The following is an 18,825-nucleotide window of genomic DNA, read 5'->3' on the forward strand; positions in this document are numbered from 1 at the left end:
CCACTGTTCGTTGCGTCCTGTGGTGGTGTGCGGTGTCGTGGCTCCAGTCACAGATGTCCTGATGGAGAGATCACTGAGTTTTCAGGAAATAGAATACAGTAAATATAATAGATTCTATTTCTTTGAAATAGTCTCACATCTTTCTTGTTTGACTAAAGGAAAAATCTATGACCACACAGAGAGGAAAAAATGCTCTGTTCACCCGTTTACTTCCATTGACCTCCAGGGGACAGCAGAGAAAAAAAACAGGAACCATGGTCAGCTCTTGGGTCAGTGACTGGCTACAGGAAGGACAGGAGGGTTCTGGGTTGCTCTAATGGCCAGGATTCAGCTACCATCAGTCTTTTAGGGAAAACCCCCAAGAGCAAGGCTGCTATTGCCAGATGTGTTTTGCAGTCCAGGCAGAAACAATGCTGTCGGACAAACACCAGCCTCTCGATGTCCAGCCCATACCTTCATCCACTGCTGAGACTAAAGCCCACCACCACTTCTATGTAGTTGACCTTGGGCAAATTACGTCTTTGCTCCCTATCAGATAGGAATAGCAATCTACCAACCTCACATGATCATCGCCAAGAGATTAAATGAAGTCACTTAGAACAGTGGCTAGCACGGAAAGTTTTTTTCTAAATGCTTGACCCTGTGTCCCATAACAGAATCACTATTGAAAAATGCAATTTCTGGAGAAACTGATTTTTCATAAATTAATTTGAATTTGGAATGAACTTAGATTATCAGATGTTTCAAGACAGTAAATTTAGGGGGTGATTTGAGTTGCTAATTTGAATAAATTGCTGTTGGATTAATAAGATTTTCCCTGTGGGTATGAACAGCGGTATGCAAAGCATGCCTCTAATTATCAAGGCCCTAGAGATAAAAAATATTTTCAGTGGTAAACCACATTAGAATGTTTCTTGAAGATACAGAAGGCACAGTGAATTGTGACTGTGGATGTTACTGTACTAAAGATATGGATGTGCTACGCAGAGCTCTCTGGAGACAAGAGACCCTATAAACTGGTCTCCTGCTGGCATTTTCAGTCAGCCACCTGCTATTTCCCACACAGTGCCACTCAGGCAGCCCCAAACAACATCTGCCCAGCTTGGTCACCAAAAGCCTGAGCTGGCAAATCATTAGCAATAAACCCAGGTCAGAATGGAAGGCTTACCTAGGAGAGCATGCAACAGGCCCTAAAATACATCCTCAGCACTGTGAAAGGGAAAAAAAGATACTAGAAAGCTAACTTAGCAGATGTACATAGTAAGTACTCAGGAAAGACTAGCTCTATACTTCCCTTTCCAACAGTTCCTGGCACTTTTAATCCCAGCTCCAAAGAGTACACCCTAAGTGTACTGAAACTACTCCATATTTTCTCAAAGGGCACAAGTTAAGGGAGACGGGGTGGCAAAGATTTGTCTATCCTGAGCATCCATAGCTATTCCTGTTGGTGCTCAAGCTGTTCTCTTGTGAGTCATCCACTCTTTGTTCTTCTCCCTGTCTTTCCCTGGGGCATCCACTAGACTTTAGTGTGCCTTTGTGCAGCGTAGAAAAAGGCTCCTTAGCCAGGCATGGAGTTGCACACCTGTAATACCAGCACTCTAGAGGTTGATGCAGGAGGGCAGAACACAGCCTAGAATAGTTATCAGGGCCGTATCTCAAAAAGGAAGGAGGGGGATGACAGAAGGGAGGGATGGAGGGAGCAAAGGAGGGAGGGAAACAAAAGCAAAAAGAAAGGAAAGGGATGGGGGACAGAGGAAAGGGAAAGGGGAGAGGAAAGGGCTCCTCCCCAAATAGCATCTTTTTCTCTTCTGACACACTTGAAAAGGGCCTCGACTCAGACACAGAACCTCACTTGACCCCCTGCCTGTTCTCTTGGAGCAACAGCACAGAATGAGTGTCTCCCCAGCAGCCTACAGCAGCCATCACTCCCCCAGGCAGAAGCCAAGAAAGAAGGCCAGGGGCTGCCAGACATCCTGCTACCTTCAGGCTGAGGAGGGTCCCCAGCCCAACTCTGCTGCCCTCCTTTCTAGCAGTCATCACATATCTGATTCTGCCATATTTAGCTGGGAGACAGATTTCTTCTCTCCTCTCACCCCTCAAACAACTTGCACAGACCCTGGAATCTTTCATCTAAATCCCAGCGTAAGTTTGAGGTCGTAGTCTAAAACCGCCAGGCAATGACTCTGGTCTCCTAGAGGTATAATTTTTCTTAACAACTGCTGAGTTTACTTTTGGTTAAGTCCAGTGGCTTTGCCTGTGGGATATACGAAACTCATGACACAGCCCAATAACCCCAGCAAACTCTCAGGATCCAATTAGTAAATAAACTCCATTGTAATTTAAGGACAAACCACTACCCTTGCTGTTTCCTCCTGACACTGAGATAGTAAGTGATACTGTGGGAACACTGAAGCCCATCCTGAATAGACTGTCAGCAAAAGGCAAGATTGCCTCTTCCGAGGCTGCTCTGCCTGGGAAATTGGAATTTGGGGAGGATGCATTCAGAAGTGATTTTTTTTCCAGTAATGACAACATTCAGTATCACATAAGAAATGGAATTGAAGCATTGGTCTTATTCTTCAAATATAGGATAGCTTCAATATTAAAATTAACATATAAATTTAGCATCCATCTTATTTTCGACTTGCATCTGCTGAGTAAATGCGCATATAAAGAATGAATCACTGAAACAGTATGCAGTGAAATCAAGTTCATTTTTCATATTTGCACACAGGGCAAATAAGGGACCTTGAAAGCAGGTTTCTTGAAGAGCAAATCCCATAATATCTGACTGCTGTACTTCTTAATGTCTTTTCTACCGCAATTTCTTTTCCTAAAATTTAAACAGGTTAAATGAGTTATTAGAAAGCTGTTGGTTAGCAACCTCAATCAATGGTCCAGAATCATTCCCCCTTTTCACTGGTGCCTGTTATCTACTTAATCGTGCTACTGTTATTTTCAACCACAGCCATTTACCTAAGGAACACATACATGCCTTGTTTCCCAATTCATCTGTGAAACTACCTTTCCACTGCACCATGAAGTATGCTGATACTTTTTAAATCCACAGCACCAGGACAAAACTTATTCCCGGATGTCACTAGTAAACTGGGATTATGGAACAAACGGAAGGCTCTACAGCACCAAAGCAAAAACCTCCAGGCCTTCCCCTGAGCAGAAAGGGTAGGACACATTTATACTCTTGCCTAGTCCTTTACCAATGTGAAGTTTCCAGAAACAGGCATGTCTGATTCCAAATGTATACCCACCTAGTAATTGGCCCTGACCTCAAAGCTATGTGCGCTAGACCTAGGGCATGTGCTGAGATGCTTCCATGCTGAAGTTCACCTTGCCGTACAAGGTAGGGTGGAAATTTCAACTGAAGAGTTTATAGTCTTCTGTTCTTTCACTCAGCAGAGATCTGAGAAGAAAACAAACATGTCTAAAAAGGAGGCCATTCTGGAATCTAGAGAGTTCACAAACTACCTGAAGAAGATGATAGAAATGTACTGCCCCAACTACCAAAGATTTTAACTCAAGACAGAATCTCCTCAGGAATCTGCAGGAACCTCTTTGAGACAGAAGGTCTAGGGTACAGCTAACACACTCTCAGCATCTTAGATGAACAAAGCACTTAACCAGGATTTGGAGTGTACAGAACCTTTCCAGAAGGGGAGGGAGAAACTGAAGTTTAATAGGAATGAACTTCTGATCAGACTGGACCAGCTTCCAGGTCAGATATCCCGGGTTTACCACCTCCAGTTGGCGAACACTGGAAGTACACAGTCAAGCTCCCAGATGCTATGTGACAGTTGAAATTTAACTGGAAGTGAGGTGACTTTTTTCCTGACATTCTGACATTCGGTTCCATGGGGACTGGGTGCTCTGAGCAGGACTACTCACTCCCTTGACTTCTGCATGATAGAATCTAAGAGCTGAATTAGAATCTTAAGAGAGTGTGCTACTTTAACCAGAGGGACTCAGTCACCAGCACTGCAGGCAGAACAAAGTGGATGCTGGAGGTACAACAAAGGATCTCCTTTTAAAAAAATTTGCGTGTATGATTTCTCTGCAAGCATGTAAGTGTACCTGTGCATATAATGCCCATGAGGCCAGAAGAGGGTGTCAGAGCTCCCAGAACTGGAGTTACTGACAGCTGTTAGCTGCCATGTGGGTGCTAGAGATTGAACCCGGGTCCTCTGCAAGAGTAGCCAGTGCTCTTAACCACTGAGCCATCTCTCCAGCCCCAGCAAATGTATTTTAAAAGGCATTTTCATCTCTACAATTTGCCCACATTCGTTTAACAAGCAACAGTGATACCCTGCTGTGTGAACCAAGCTGCAGAATAGTCTGCTTCTAGCTGTGACTTCTGCAGGTTGCGTGACCCCAGATTGAACAAGAATTGGCTGATGCATGTCCTCACAGCATGTCCTTAACTCCAGTTCCAGGGGACTCTGAAGCCCTCTTCTGACCTCCGAGGCATTGCATGACATGGGTGCACTCACATACATGCAGGCAATACACTCATACACATAAAATAAAAATAATAAATTTAAAAAAATACATTTGCTCTGGGTAGACTCAGACATTAAAACATCAGTGCCACAAGATTTTTAAAATCAAGAAACAAATTATTCTTCCTTTCACTTTCTTCCTTGCGTAAGCACTAATGTTTACAAACAACCTCAACAAGAAAATTATATTTACTTGCAAGCACTCTGGCATGTAGCTAGGTCCATTAACTGCAACAGTAGTCCAGCCAATGCAAAGAGTTTTCCCTCTCAAAGATTACTCATTCCAGAGGTACCCCATGGAAACAAAAATGAGAAGGTTCTTTTGAGTAAGAGCTTTTTCCCTTGGGGCTGCTCTGGGTTGGGAAGTATCTCAGGTAAGAGTTTGCCCTTCTCCCTCACAGTGCTCAAGTGCCTCTTGAAACTTATGCTTACACTGGGAGCTCTCCCTGGGTCCTCCCCCTGTATATTTGCTTATTTACTTTCCCTTCCATATTCACAGCATTGTCACCAGACTTAAGCAGTCTGGTGCCTTGGCAGCATTTTGAAGAACAGAAACAGTAACCCAATGATGTGGGCTCTGCTGAATATTACTGTTTGAAAATTCTCTCTTACAAAACGGTTAAGTGAGAAACTTGTCACAAATAATGCCAAGAAAGAAGGGGAAAGCCCTGAATGTGTTGCCTTAAACTAGAATGGCATCGTCTCTGAGAATGAGGAGATTCACACCTATATTTTGAATGTAGAGCTGCTAAACTTTCAGGAGCAACAACTTCCTACACTGAGTGCTTTCTGTACACTGGTTTTGTCGAGTTGTTTTTTTTTTCCTGCATTTTGTTGCTCTTATTGTTTGTTTGGGGGGGGGGGTTGGGGATCTTGAGCCACAGATCCTACCCGCCAAGCACATGCTAGACCACTTCACTGTATTCCCAGCTTAAGGAATGTCTCCTTTAACCAGTGTCTTGGTTTCTGAGCCATGCGTTAGTTAGCAGTTTTTACACTGAGGCTCTGTGTTTAGAGATCCTCCTTCTCCGAGTAGAAGAGACAAAAACCAAGATCATCTCCTTAGTTTATTTTTCTAGAGTCTTTAGCATGCTACATTAACCTGACAAAGCTTAATCTTGTGTTCATTTCACAATACAGTTCATGCAGTTCACAGCTGTGATCGGTTTTACATTGACATTACACATGTTTCAATTCAGCCATGTGAAAAGAATAATTCTTAATGCAGTTTGTCTCTGAAGACTTTCCAAGCTTTAAATAGGCATCTGAGCAGTTCACTCTAGACTGAAGGGCAGTCTCTCTTTAGAATGCAAGGATTTTAAACGTAGGAATATAAAGTCCCTGCTCACAGTCCATTGGCAACCAAACCACTCCCTTTAGGTTTCGTGTATCCTGAGGAATCCTCTTTTACAAAATTGCATTCAAGTATACTATTTCACTTAACATTCCAGGTTGAGCTTAGGAGTAAGGCTGACATTGAGCTTTACATCCCAACTAAATCCCCCACCACCTCAGCTTCCACAGCCAGTCTTTAGCATTAGACTCTCATTTATAGCAAACATTCAGCAGTAAAGCCACAGAGCAGAGCTATTTGGCATTTTGCAGTGAAGTGCAAGAAATTAAATAAGTTATGTTTTTATTGCTAATGTATATAGACTATCAAGCACAGTCACTTTGTCAAACAGGAGGAAAGAGTATACAGTAGATGTGAACTCTCCCGGGGCACCCCAGGGGTCCAACACACAGAAAGTGTCACCTGGTCACCACCCACAGGTACACTTTAGGATGATGTGTTGAGTATTCTCGAGTCGGAAGAGTCGGACCTTTCGTCATAGTCATCTTCCGTGTAGATGGGTTGCTTTGTCACGATTGGACACCCATCGTCGGGAATGGAGATCCGAGGGTCCTCTGTGGTGCGGGAGGAGAGCACAGGCGAGCTCCGGAAGACGCTGGTGGAGTTACTAGGGAAGGGACTGACATACTGGGGCCTCAGCTGGTACTGCTGCTGCAGCGTCATGGTGTTCCATAGAGTGACGTCGTTGGGCAAAAAGGGGCTGGACTGGTTTCTCGCCAAAGTATTCCTCAGCATCAGCGGGTACCGGGGCGGCTGGGGGAAAGGATGCTGCAGAGGCACCGCCAGGGGGTTGGGCACGACGTTGCTGGAGTCTGCGGAAAAGCGCAAGGTGTCAGGGACTCGGAAGGCGGAGCCCACCGACCACTTGGAGGAGGAAAGGGGATAGGAGCTCAGGGTGTGTTCGAAGATGTGGCCATTGGAGGGCAGCACCAAGCTCTCGGCTTCCACGGCCGTCCGCTCGGCCCCGGTGGTGGTGGAGGAGCGGCTGGACAGCAGAACCTCCACAGCGCTCACCAGGTCACCCCCGCAGCCCTTCAGGATGAGCTCCAGCACCGTGGGTTTCTGGTTGGGGAAGATTTTCTTTAACACCTCCAAGGGTGGCCTGTTGGCTTTCAAGCTGAAGGGCAGAGAAACCGTCCCGGATGGGCCCTCAATCAGGAGGTGGCTCTGCTCTGCGTGGTACTTGGGGCTGTCTGGGCGGCTCTCGGGGTTGCCCCCGTTTTTCTGCATCGCGTACCCCCCTTCGTCCACCGACACTATCTCGGGGCTCTCTGGGGTGAAGCAGCTCTTACTTTTGACCACATCTGGGGAGCTCCTCTGGTCGGTGTCTTTGTCGCTGAAGCCCTCGGCATTGTCTGCTGAACTGCTGTCCCCAAGGTGCTCTTCAGTCAAATCTGAAAGGCAGAAAGCAGCTGGGTTAATCCCACCCTACAGAAACAGATGTGCTCTGCAGAGAACTGTGCCCAGGTTTCTGGGAAGAAGAAGGATGTCTCAGTGGATTATAACACATGGCCAGCCTTTAGAGAAGAAATCGAACCATGTCATTGGCAAAAGAAAAGGGAGGGAAAGGGTAAAAGAAGATGGAGATACCACAGAATGCTGTGGGAGAAAGCTTGCCTTAAACACAGAATGACTTCATGATCCTATAATCACAGAAGGCCTGGAGGTCACAGCGCTAACAACCCACTGGAGTGTCAGAGAGGAGCACAGAGGAGGACAGGCTGAGCAAGGCCGTGGGAGGGGCTTCTGACCATCATCACCTGGCACAACCCTACCCCCATAGGACACTTTAGTGTTCATATGTGCTTCCCCTGGGCTGGTTTTCTGTTAAGTCTGCCCTGTGAACCAAACAGAATGTTTTAACAGATTACCATGTATAAAAACTAGCTGATAACAGTTTCCACGTAAGAGACAAATATAAGTTGAAATCACTTGTAAAAAGCCACTGACAGGTCAGGTAAACCCAGATGCCTATGACTTGCACTAAAGGTCAAATAAAGACAGCTTGGATTCTAGTGGCAGGGCAGATATTGGAGAGGGGAAAGAAATGGCTGGAAACTGAAGAGGGAGCCTTGTCAACCAATGAAACAAGGGGTCCACAGTTCAGGGCCATGTGTGACAAGAAGTGGGTACCTTTGTGTGAACTGACAGGAAGTTCATGGAAAGGACTTGCGGATTACATTCCAAATTACATCGGGGAGGGGGAAAGGAACTTCCTAAATAAAGCCAGGACTTGCTATGAAACAAACCAGTTGCAAATTTAGCCATGAAGGGCAAGCACCACAGAGCTAAACAGGCAGAAAAGAGTGGGAACGAATGGCTGGGTTTGCAGTAATAAATTCTAACAGTATTCTATAAGAATCAAGGAACATGTTTTTACTAGCAAGCTACATGCAAATAGATTTTTATCCTTTAAAAAAGTGTTTTAGTTGTGGTTATTTAATACAGAGTAACTAATCTGAAAAAAAAATCTCCCAAATGAGGCAGTTGTCAGATAGTAATCAGTTGTCGATCTGTGTTTGCTCTCCCTGCCTGAATGGCCTCATTGTGGGCCTCTGAGCGAGCACACCTGACTGTGCAGATAGCCAGAGGTAAAATTTCATCAACCCAGCTTCTAGAGAGTATCTCCTCCTACCTGTTGTTGTTTACTTTAAAAATGTTAGACAAAGGCCCATTGATGAACATTCTTCTAATACCACATGTATCTTAAGTATAACTGAAAAACCAATGCAAAAAACTATGGCCAAACATGAGCAAATGTGTTTTAAAGCATTTTAAATGTTTTAAATTTAAATTACAATAACATCACATGACTTCAAACCACATCTAGTACAAATCCATACTTATTCCAAAGTTGTTTCATTAAATTGATTTTTTATTAAAAATTATTAGGTTTCAATTGCATGATTCATTTGTATTCTGTACAATGAATCCACCTTTGCTTTCTCTAAGGACTCTGGGATTCACCAGACATCGAGTTTTATAAGAGAAACTTGACACATTCTCCCCCCACAGCTTCCTAGGACAATGGGCCCAGCTTTCCTCACCCAATTATTTTCTTACTTGAATTCTCTATGTCCTTCATCCAAAAGACAAAAACGAAACAAAACCCTATACAGATTTGCATTCTAACCAGCTGCAATATGTGACTTTCCCTGACTCAGGACTCCGTACATATGTCGTGGTTGTCAGGATGTTATTAAACACCTGAGAATGCGTAGACAGTGGCTGTGTGTCAGCTTTGAAATAAAATGAGCACATGATTGATTTTGACCCCTGGACAATGAAGTTTCAGAAAACAAATCCAATACTTTCCCCATGTAAATACAGACATAATATTCAGAATTCTACATATCGCTAAGCATTTATTTAAGTTTAGCTTATATTATCTATTATCAAGTATTTATCAACCTGCACTAGGCAAAACCGAGAAATAGAATAAAAATAAAATATTAGGAAGCATAAGACCTCTCCCCTCACTTGCAGAACTGATTATCTTGTTGGGAAAATAAGATGCATGTGCTAAAGAAAAAGCAAGCATGGCCAGGAAGGACTTATTAAGCATCAAATATGATGCACTTTGCATATTATTCACAAGAGCCCAGTAGTGGTAGCAAACTATATGTCCATCAACAAATGAAGGGATAAATAAAATGGAATATTATTCAACCTCAAAAAGAAATGAAATTCTGTTATCTTCTACCACATGGATGAGCCGTAACAATATGCTAACTAAAATAAGCTGGACACCAAAGAAATAGTGTTATTTCACTTATATGAGATATTTAGAATGAATAAGTGATAGACACAGTAGAGTGACAGATACAGGGGAGGAGACAGAGTTACTGTTTAGTGAATATGGGCTTTCAATTTGGGATGATGAAAAAATTCTGAAAATAAATAGTGGTGATTGTTTTATAAACTCACAAATGTCCTTAACACCACCAAGTTGTACACCTAAAAATGCCTAAATGGTAAAAATTTGTCATGTATATTTTACCACAGTACAGAAGAAAAAATATGTCACAGTGTCATAACACTATAGGGGATGGTGAGGTGAGTTTTGTTTTGGTTGTTTTGCTTTGGTTGTTTTGGTTTGGTTTTTGACTTAAGCAAGGGAAATGACCCTATCCTTGGGAGTAAAGGGCACATCTACATACCTGGAAATCTCAAAACTTAGTCTCTTTTAAAAGAAATGTAGAGACTTAAAAATAACTTCATGTTTGAGAAAGTAAAATCTGCCAATCCTGAATGAGTTTTAAACACTGAAAACATTTCAAGAGAAAGCTAAGGCCCATCAATACAATTCACTCTCCCACAGCTCACTCAGGCTCCAGAGAGTAACCCCCAGGAACAGACTACAGAAGGAGAATTAGGATCAATGTTCTGGCTACTCAAACACATACTATAGAATGTATTTTTCTCAAGGTTCTAACAGATAAGCTGTATCAGTGAACTAGGCATGGATGGCACCATTATACATCTGACAGTCCAGAATCCCACCTTTGTACCTATTTTCCAAGTTCTGCAGAACACATCTCAGTGTTATTTTACATGGCTGCTGGTTCAACGATTGTGACACCCCAGATAACAAAGACGCTCTCCCTCTTTGTGCTGTCCTTTGCTCCACCTGCTGGGACCCACCATGGGACCCACCAATGCACTGTGCACTTTGAGTATTTCTTAGAGTGGAGGAGGATTTTGCTGAGTCATCCGCACTCTTTGCACATGTGTGGGATGATCAGCTTTTCTATCTGGGAGTCTAAGCTATGGCCAAATATTAGAACAACTCTCAGGGTGTCACAGGAATCAGATATGAATTCAGGGCTTTCTAACCAACTGAGCTCAGCACTGCTCATGCTGTGTTTCAAGAACAGACTGAGAAAAGCAAGGTTCACGCACCACATAAAGTCTTGTTAAGAGGTGGACAGAAGCAGGATGCCTACCAACACCCAAGGCTGCTGGAGTTCAAAAGAGAGCCAAGCTAGATGGGTCTCTAAACCTGAACCAAGACAAACTCCTCACCCAAAAATAATTTCTGAAAAGCATGTACAGTCCCTGCAATTTGGGAGACCCTATGATGTCTGATACCAGTCGTATTATTGTACTTAAATGCATTGCAAACTATTATAAATGCAGACTTTCACAAGTAATTATAGAGGTGCATTTTAAGATCAGTAATAAAGAGTAATTTAATAATAGGTATTTCTTTACATTTCAAGGGTTTTTTTTTTTCTTAAAAGAACTGTACAAATTATTCAAGTTGGTCAAAAATACAAAGGCCTTTCTAGATTCAGAAACATGAAACTTCCAGCTAAGAAAATGAAACAAGAAATATGCCTGCAGCCTTTCACTTCCGTCTTCTTGAAACTTAGACTCTAATCCTAGAACATGAGGGATAAGCATATTTCAACTGATTAATATTTTGTTGTTGTTTTTTTTGTTTGTTTGTTTGTTTCTGGAGACAAGGTCTAACTATGTAGCCCTAGCTGGACTTGAACTCACTATGTAGACCAGGCTGGCCTTGAACCTACAGAGATCTACCTGTCACTGCCTCCTGAGTACTGTGATCAAAACCGAGTGCTACCACATCCAGCTCAGCTGATATTTTTAACTCTAGTATATGAGTACAGAAAGTCAAAACTACTAGTCAAAAGGTGAAAAGAAATTAACTTTAATCTCTCATGCCAGGCCAGTCATTGAAAGTGATGGCATGCAGACTCTAATGAGAAAGCAAAACATTTTTTAAATCTTACCAAATACTGATGCTTTGATTGCATAGTTCATGGAGTAGATGTATTTAAAGTGCTTTTGGAAATAAACTTTTCACTAGGTTTATTAGCTCTCCAGGTAAGGAGGGCTTTTTTTTCTTTTGATAATAACACTGCCACCTTCCAAACACATATGCAATGAGGACTATAATACTTCTGGTTTTGCTATAAAACTAAAATAAGGATAAAAGTGAACATATACATAAAAGAGACTTCCGATCTAAAATGACATTTTGAATTTTTTTCATCTAAAACTGAAGCTTTGGGTTTTTTAAATCTATATATTCAAATATTTAAAGAACGTCTACCATATATGTGAAACATTCTGCTCAAAACACATAAAAATAGATAAATCGTTCTGACTTAGAGGTCAGGAGTTTTATACATTCTATCCAAATATGTCTACAAAACAAATATATCTCACATCCAGAATGAAACAAAACCATTGACAGGATTTTCCAGCTCAGAAATCACTGGACTTTAACACATACCCTTGTTTTGCAAGCATGCCATGTATTTGGAAAAGTAGATTGTCGCATCTCAATTGTCCTGTGAGGTTCCAGGAACATAACTATAGGTAGAGGTCTCTGGTTTGTACCTTCAAAGCATCCCAATCTATACCAATTGCAGGCCAGCCAGGCAAGCAGGGGCTTTGTGTAGTCAGAAGGCTAACAGAGTAGCTTCATGCTTGCTGTACCTTACCTCACACTAGGAATGAGGAATCATAAAAACAGAATGAGTGGAAATCTGAGTTTGCTCTAAAATCAATCTCTCTCTCTCTCTCCCTCCCTCCCTCCCTCCACCCCGTGTGTGTGTGTGTGTGTGTGTGTGTGTGTGTGTGTGTATAAAAGTACCCATACTTTGCTTTGTAAAAAATCATTAACACTGGTTTAAAAATGTATAAAGGGTTCAAGATGGTTTCCTGTTCCTGGCCTGACAGCACACAATTATATTCCTAGCACTCAAGAGTCTAATGCAAGAGGATCATAAGTTTGAGATTCCTTAGAATTCAGGGTTCAGAGTGTTCCTTGCATAGAAAAGGCTGTTAGGCATAAGGAAACATAGTTTACAACTGTGAACTTCATAAGTCTTATAAAAACCTTATTATGATCTCACAACTCAAAAGGCAGCACCTCTCAAAAAGTAGGGAAATCTGCAACTCTACCTCTTTACTTGGTGTTTACAGATGCAGCTGGCTACTCATTTATCCCTTAAATCCCTTATGATCCCAGGTACCTACTAGGTTAGGTAAGATTACACATAGGTGACCACAGCATTGCCTCTTGGCCACTGGGGCTTACAACTTAACTAACTAATCTTCTGTAAAATTCCAAATTATCTGCTTGGTTGGTCATATTTGATAGTGCAATACAGCAAGAGTCACCCAGAGGCTAGAAACAAAGCAAACTACAGTACATTCAAAAAAGGGAATAGTGTTGTAAGTATTCACACTTAAAGACACTGAACTAGATAAAGCAAACATCAGTAGAAAACAGATCATTGATCTAAGCTTGAAATTTACAGTTGCCTAGTAATTGTAATCAAAGATTATAGATTCTTTAAACAGCTGGTACTATGAGTTTTTCATAGTGTGCTATTGTTATTTGGTAACTGTGCTTTAAAAAATCTGGTTAACTATATAACAAAATGAAAAACCTGTCTTAGCTTTCCTTCTGAGAAGAGCAGAATGCCTTGCTTGAGCAAGTGTTTGATCCCCTAAATTCCTGGGGTCATAATATACATATGACCAGAGGGCCACCCCCCCATACTATCAGTCACACTAGACTAGAACAGGGGACTCCAAGGTCGTAAGTGGCTAATGGCTAAAGGGGGCTGCAACAAGTTAAAAGGGGAAAGAAGGAAGAGAGATGGAGCGGAAGAATTAAAAAGGAAAGAGGATGCAGGCAGGCAAGCAGGCATGCAAATGGATTTTCACTGGGCTCTCTTCTTCCCAGTCAGGAAGAAGTACAACATTTCCAGAAAAGATTCCAAGTCCTGCAGGGACTTTGATTTATGAAGATGTACCCCCTTCTTTCTGTAAAGCTCTCTGCAGAAAGTGCTGACTGGCTGCAGCGAAGAATTTCTCATCAATGCTCTTTGATTGTATTTTGCAAACAAAATGCCTGTTGCTTGGTAACATTTCACTTGAGCCTGACCTTCCCCAAAAGTTATTGCTATCAGATTCGATTTACACTGTCTTCCTGTGATTACTGTAATCTTTTAAACCCAGGAGTTCATCCATCAGGGAAGCGAAAAGTTGGTTGTAAGTGGAGATCACTGCCATTCTCCAGATTTATAACATGGGGAGCCAGTTGGGCTGGAGGTTCTCTTGGAGGCAGTGAGTAGGCTCTGGTTCCCAAATGAGTGTTCTCATTTTTCCTGTAACCAGGTCTAACAGCACTGTGATGGCCCTCTGGGTAAGCAGGGAGGGGGCTGAGGCCCAAGGGGCTGAGAAGAAAGGGCTCCTAGACACCTGCTTTAGTCCTGACTAGCCAGGTGAGTGGGTGTGGCTGGAGCAAGCAGTAACCTTCTAGTGTCACTACAGAGAAGCCACAGGCCCATGCCACCATGGGCCTTTCCTGAGTTCCCTGACACTCCATCCTGTAAAAGACCCACAGAGAGGTTGGAACCCTGTCCTGGGTCAGCAGCTCAACCACACTGTATCTAGCCCATCCAGCAATTCTTACAAAGCTGGGACTGGACTCTCTATCCACTAAAGCCAGTTCTGAAGGAGGGATTCAGAGGGACAGCCATGCTAATCTGGTATTTTATTTGTTTTTTGTTGTTGTTTTGTTTTTAAGTCCCTTGCCTTAAATCCAGCCACCTTAAAACCAGACTAGCTTTTCAAGTCAGGGACACTTTCCAGATGACTTTTAATTGTGCCTTACTCTGGATCCACTGTCAAAGAGGTTTCTCTGCCTGGCTTTGATGAGCTCTACTCTAATACCCAAGGCTAAGCACTTCCCTTAGGGAAAAAATAGAATTAAAAATAAGGAAGCAGACTGGGCAGTCCAATTGAAGCTGGAGCTGAAAAGCGCAAAGCAAACATAAAGGTGCGCCGGGAAGGACGTAAAATTTAAAAAGTCAGTTTTCCAGACTCTCCCCCTCTTCTTCTAGCTGCCTTGTTTTCTTCTTTCAGAAGAAATACAATAGCTCATATTTTCCTATTCGATCCTCCTCTTCTATTCCTAACTAAATGATTTGTATTAGCTTCAAAAACATTTGAAAGAATGTGTATACATATTTAATTTGATGGCAGACATATACTTTGAAAGACTCTACAGATCTTTCCTTTCCAGGCACCATGGCCTGTGGCCACCCAGGACCCTCTTCTAGAGGAAAGGTCTCCGACAGGGAAGGCAAGCACAACACAGGAATACCACAGACAGCTTCTCACCTTGGCCGTGACCCTTAACTTCCCTCATCTCCAGAGCCCAGGATCCTGAAAGGCTGGCTTGGCTACTTAAGGCTGCTGACTCAGACACACAGACAGCTGAAAGAAAGGCTTCCTACAGTATTTTCATCAGGGGAAGGGGTGGAGGTGATATAAAGGGAATTTAGGAGCAGAATACATGAGTTCTGTAGCATCTATAGAGAAGGTTAACCTAGAATTTGGGGCTTAATCAAAATCTAATTAATTCCAAGTCAGTCATAGGTGGCAATCGACAAGGAGGAAGCTATAGCAAAACAAAAAAACAAAAACAAACAAACAAAAAAAAAAACCCAGGATATCGCAATCCATAGCTAGAAAAATTAGTAGAACCTCTTTAAAATCACATGGGAAGCGAGCTCAAACATGTTAGGCCATTAGATAAAATAACACCGATTCCTTTAAGGCATCTGAAGGAAAATTTAGAAAAGACTTCTTTCAATTATAAAACCGAGTTTTGGTGTTAACATGTTCCTCCCTGAACCCGGTGCATTTTCTTCCGGCATGCTTAGCCAACATCTTTCTAAGGCATATGCTTTTCTTAAAGATTTCCAGAGAAGAAATAGACTCCACATGCATTTGTATTCAAGAAAAACCTGCCCCGTAGCGATGTAGGCGAGGCTCTCTATCCTGTAAACAGTCTGACCCGATTTTTAAAATCAAAGTTCACAAAGAAATAGATTTGCATACTTTGCTGGCATTTGCTGAGAGTTTACATGTGGCCCTTCCATTCGAATAAAGCTTCACTTCTTTCTCCAGCAATGGGTTACCAATCCAGGAGTATCTAATATGCTGCTAAATATGGATGGCATGCCACATAAAAGGCATTATATGAGTAACTGCAAAAAATACGTAGCAACATAGCAACAGGAAGTATCAACCAGAGATTTTAACTTGACTGCCCCCTCCCAACAGACTTCCTTTTTACGTGCATTGCATAGAACCAATCCACTTACCTGTTTGTGTTTCTAGTGAAAAATAATTCAGTTCTTTTCATATACCTCCCCCAAATCAACTGATTTTTTTTCTTGAAAGAACAGAAGGGGGGGGTCAAACTAATTGATAAAAGAAAACAAAATTGCATAAATAAATGCACAAGATATGTGATGTGACTGGCTGGAAACTAAGCGCCCAGTCCCTAACAGCTTAGCCTCCCAAAGCCATTCTTCTGACCTGTCTTTGCAATGACTTGTTTTCAATGTGGAGGGCTTGGGCTATCCCTGAATATTTGGTGAAAATAGAGGGAGAGAAAGCAAGCACCTAGCCTGGTTGGTTCCACTGAAATTCTTTGCCCTTTTTCATTCTCCCAAAGACTGTGCCCTGCTGCTGTTGCTGCAGCCTCAACTGGACCTTCCTCTCTGCCCTCACCCATCCCCTTCCTGGGGTTGTACGGGGTTTCATGACTCTTCATAAATTTTGGCTGTCTCAGAACAATCTAAAGACCACAAAATTTGAAAGGAATGACTCCCTCCTGGACAAAGACCACAGAAGCCAAGGTTGTATTAGAGCAGTGCTTCAAGGCACATAGGATCTATAAAATGTCTCTTGGTATTAACTCAGCCGCTTCCTCCAGTCCAGGGAGAGGACAGGAGCCAGGGAAACTGGATATGAGAAAATTAGGAAGACAGTACCATGGAATCACTTAAAGCGCTCAGACCAAACTGTCCGAGGAAAGAAGACAAAACCAGAAACCCCTCCTTCTTCCAGAGGCTCTAGATTCTCTGTGGCAAATCTACAAATATAGAGACGAGAGACAAAAGAGAGATTGGAGGACATTTCAGAGAAACACTTTTATGTTCATCTGAGTTAAGTACCCACAAAACTTACATTCAGCAAACTCTTCAAGCCCACCTATCACATAAACTGTTTTCTGAGCTTCAGGCCTAGTGAAACATAACTGAGCCACAGGGCAGACCTGATCTGCCAGGAGTACGGACCTCCGTGTGCTGAGGGAGTATGGGCAGCAGCTCTAACCTCAGTTCTACCTACTGGAGAAACTCTGGGCCTTCAATTTCTAATTCCAGCATACCCAGTTCCCTGAGGAGATGGGCTTTTCCCCTATGTACATTTACCCAGAGAAGGGAAACACCAAACATGTGTCCAAGAATTTCTAAGGCATTTGGCCAGGAGGGAGGCCAGAGTGGAGGAAGAGGCTTAACTGGGGACAGCCAGACTCAGGAAGGAGCCAAAATGAGAGAACTAGACGGAAACGGAGGGGTCTGTCCAAGCCCCGGGCTCAACAGGGAGAAGAAAGAGAGGGGAGACCAGTGGGAAGCAGAGGTAAGAAAGCCATTGCTTCCAGACCATGTCCAAGCCTGCCTAAAACTGCAAAGTGCTGTTTTGTTTTGAATTTCTTCAAACCATAGCAGCCTGGGAACGGATATTTAAGGATCAAAGAGGTGGTTCTGCAAAATGTTAACTAGGTGTCCCGGATTCTGGGTCTCACTTTAAAGCTTCTCAGAACTTGTTTGTTTTTCCTAAAGGTCCTAAATGGCTTTCTTTTAACCAAAAGTCTGTAGGCCACCAAGTTGAACTAAAAAGGTTACCGGTTCCTTTAAAGTTGGGGATAACGCCTCTTAACCCCTGTTTCCCCAGGCCAAGCCGAGAATCACCCTGAATCAGTTCCTAATCTGCACCTACGTAGTCCTACCTTCCCAAATAATGAGGTCCTCTAAAACAGGTAACCGGAAAAACCCCATCCTCACAGTGATAAATTTAAAGTTGGTCCTCCCCAAACCTTTTATCCGCAGAATTTGACGTGGGGTTGGCGGAAGCACACCTGGAAACTCCACGCTCAGTCCCGCTGTTTACTTGCCTAGACCCTGGCTTCCACCCGCACAGGGCTCAGACCCACTTTTCCAGGGAGAGTAATAACTAATCTGATGGGGAAGTAGGCCTAGCCAAACTAAGTTCTCCAAAACTTGCCTCGGGTCGTCTCTCCAGCAGAACCTCATTGGAGGTTCCCACGTTCTGGGCCGAGCTCCGCCACCACAGCCGCTCTTACCTGGCTTGGCTAGCTGCGTCTGCAGTGTCCCGGTCTGGGGCTCAGTTGCCCAGCGCAGCGCGGCGGCCGTGGCCAACTCGGCGGCGGGGCGCGGCGGCGGCTGAGACGGCTGCGAGGCTGGCGACGGCTGGGGGGTGGCAGCGGTGTCCCCAGATGGCGGGGGCCCGGGCAGAGCGCGCAGGGAGTCGGGGATGAGGCTCTCCAGGCTCTCGTTGGCCTGCTGCCGGCGCAGCGCCACCTGCGCCGCCATGACCCTCTGGCGCTCGATGATCAGGATGCATTTCTCGCAGGTGCAGTCCTTGAAGCGACAGTAGCGCTTGTGGCCCTTGAGCCAGGACAGCACGCCGTGGTTTCGGCAGCGCGCGCACTTGGGCGTGCGCTGGAGGGGCGCCCGTGGCGGCTGCGACACCGGGCCGCCCATGTACAGGTAGGGGGAGCCGTAGCCGTTCATGCCCCGGGCTCCGGGGAGAGGAGGTGGGCTGGCAACACAGGCAGGCCAGCCGGCTCTGAACCACCTAGCCTGGAGACCTGCTCCGGGGCGGCCTCGCGGTGGCCCAGCCACTGGTCCCCGACCTCCAGCGCTTCGTGCGGTCTGTGCAGCCGCAGGCTCTCGGGCTCCGGAGGCGCTTACGCCCTTGGGCCTCTTGGCGGGTCCCAGCCAGTTCCCACGCGGGCCTCTACCTGCTGCTCCCGACAGCGCTCAGCTCCAACGCCTGGTCCTCCACTCCCGCCGCTGCAAGGAGCGGAGGAGA

General features: G+C 44.1%; 1 protein-coding gene across 1 annotated transcript; it reads right to left on the reverse strand.

Annotated features, from left to right (window-relative positions):
- Positions 1-6,294: 6,294 nt before the first annotated feature.
- On the reverse strand, positions 6,295-18,551 carry Dmrt3 (doublesex and mab-3 related transcription factor 3). Its single transcript, XM_008841697.2, has 2 exons — positions 18,074-18,551; positions 6,295-7,262 (listed from the first exon to the last, which is right to left on the reverse strand). Exons 1-2 carry the CDS (start codon positions 18,522-18,524, stop codon positions 6,295-6,297), a joined length of 1,419 nt encoding a protein of 472 aa, XP_008839919.1. The 5' UTR covers positions 18,525-18,551.
- Between the last annotated feature and the right edge of the window lie 274 nt (positions 18,552-18,825).

This window comes from Nannospalax galili, unplaced genomic scaffold (genome assembly GCF_000622305.1).
Source record: "Nannospalax galili isolate Female #2095 unplaced genomic scaffold, S.galili_v1.0 scaffold241, whole genome shotgun sequence".
NCBI classification, from domain to species: Eukaryota; Metazoa; Chordata; class Mammalia; order Rodentia; family Spalacidae; genus Nannospalax; species Nannospalax galili.

Coding starts and splice junctions, on each gene's coding strand:
- Dmrt3 (XM_008841697.2), bottom strand. CDS start 18,524: ATGAACGGCTACGGCTCCCCCTACCTGTACATGGGCGGCCCGGTGTCG. Junction 7,263..18,073: donor GACGCAGCTAGCCAAGCCAG/GTAAGAGCGGCT, acceptor TCTGCCTTTCAG/ATTTGACTGAAGAGCACCTT.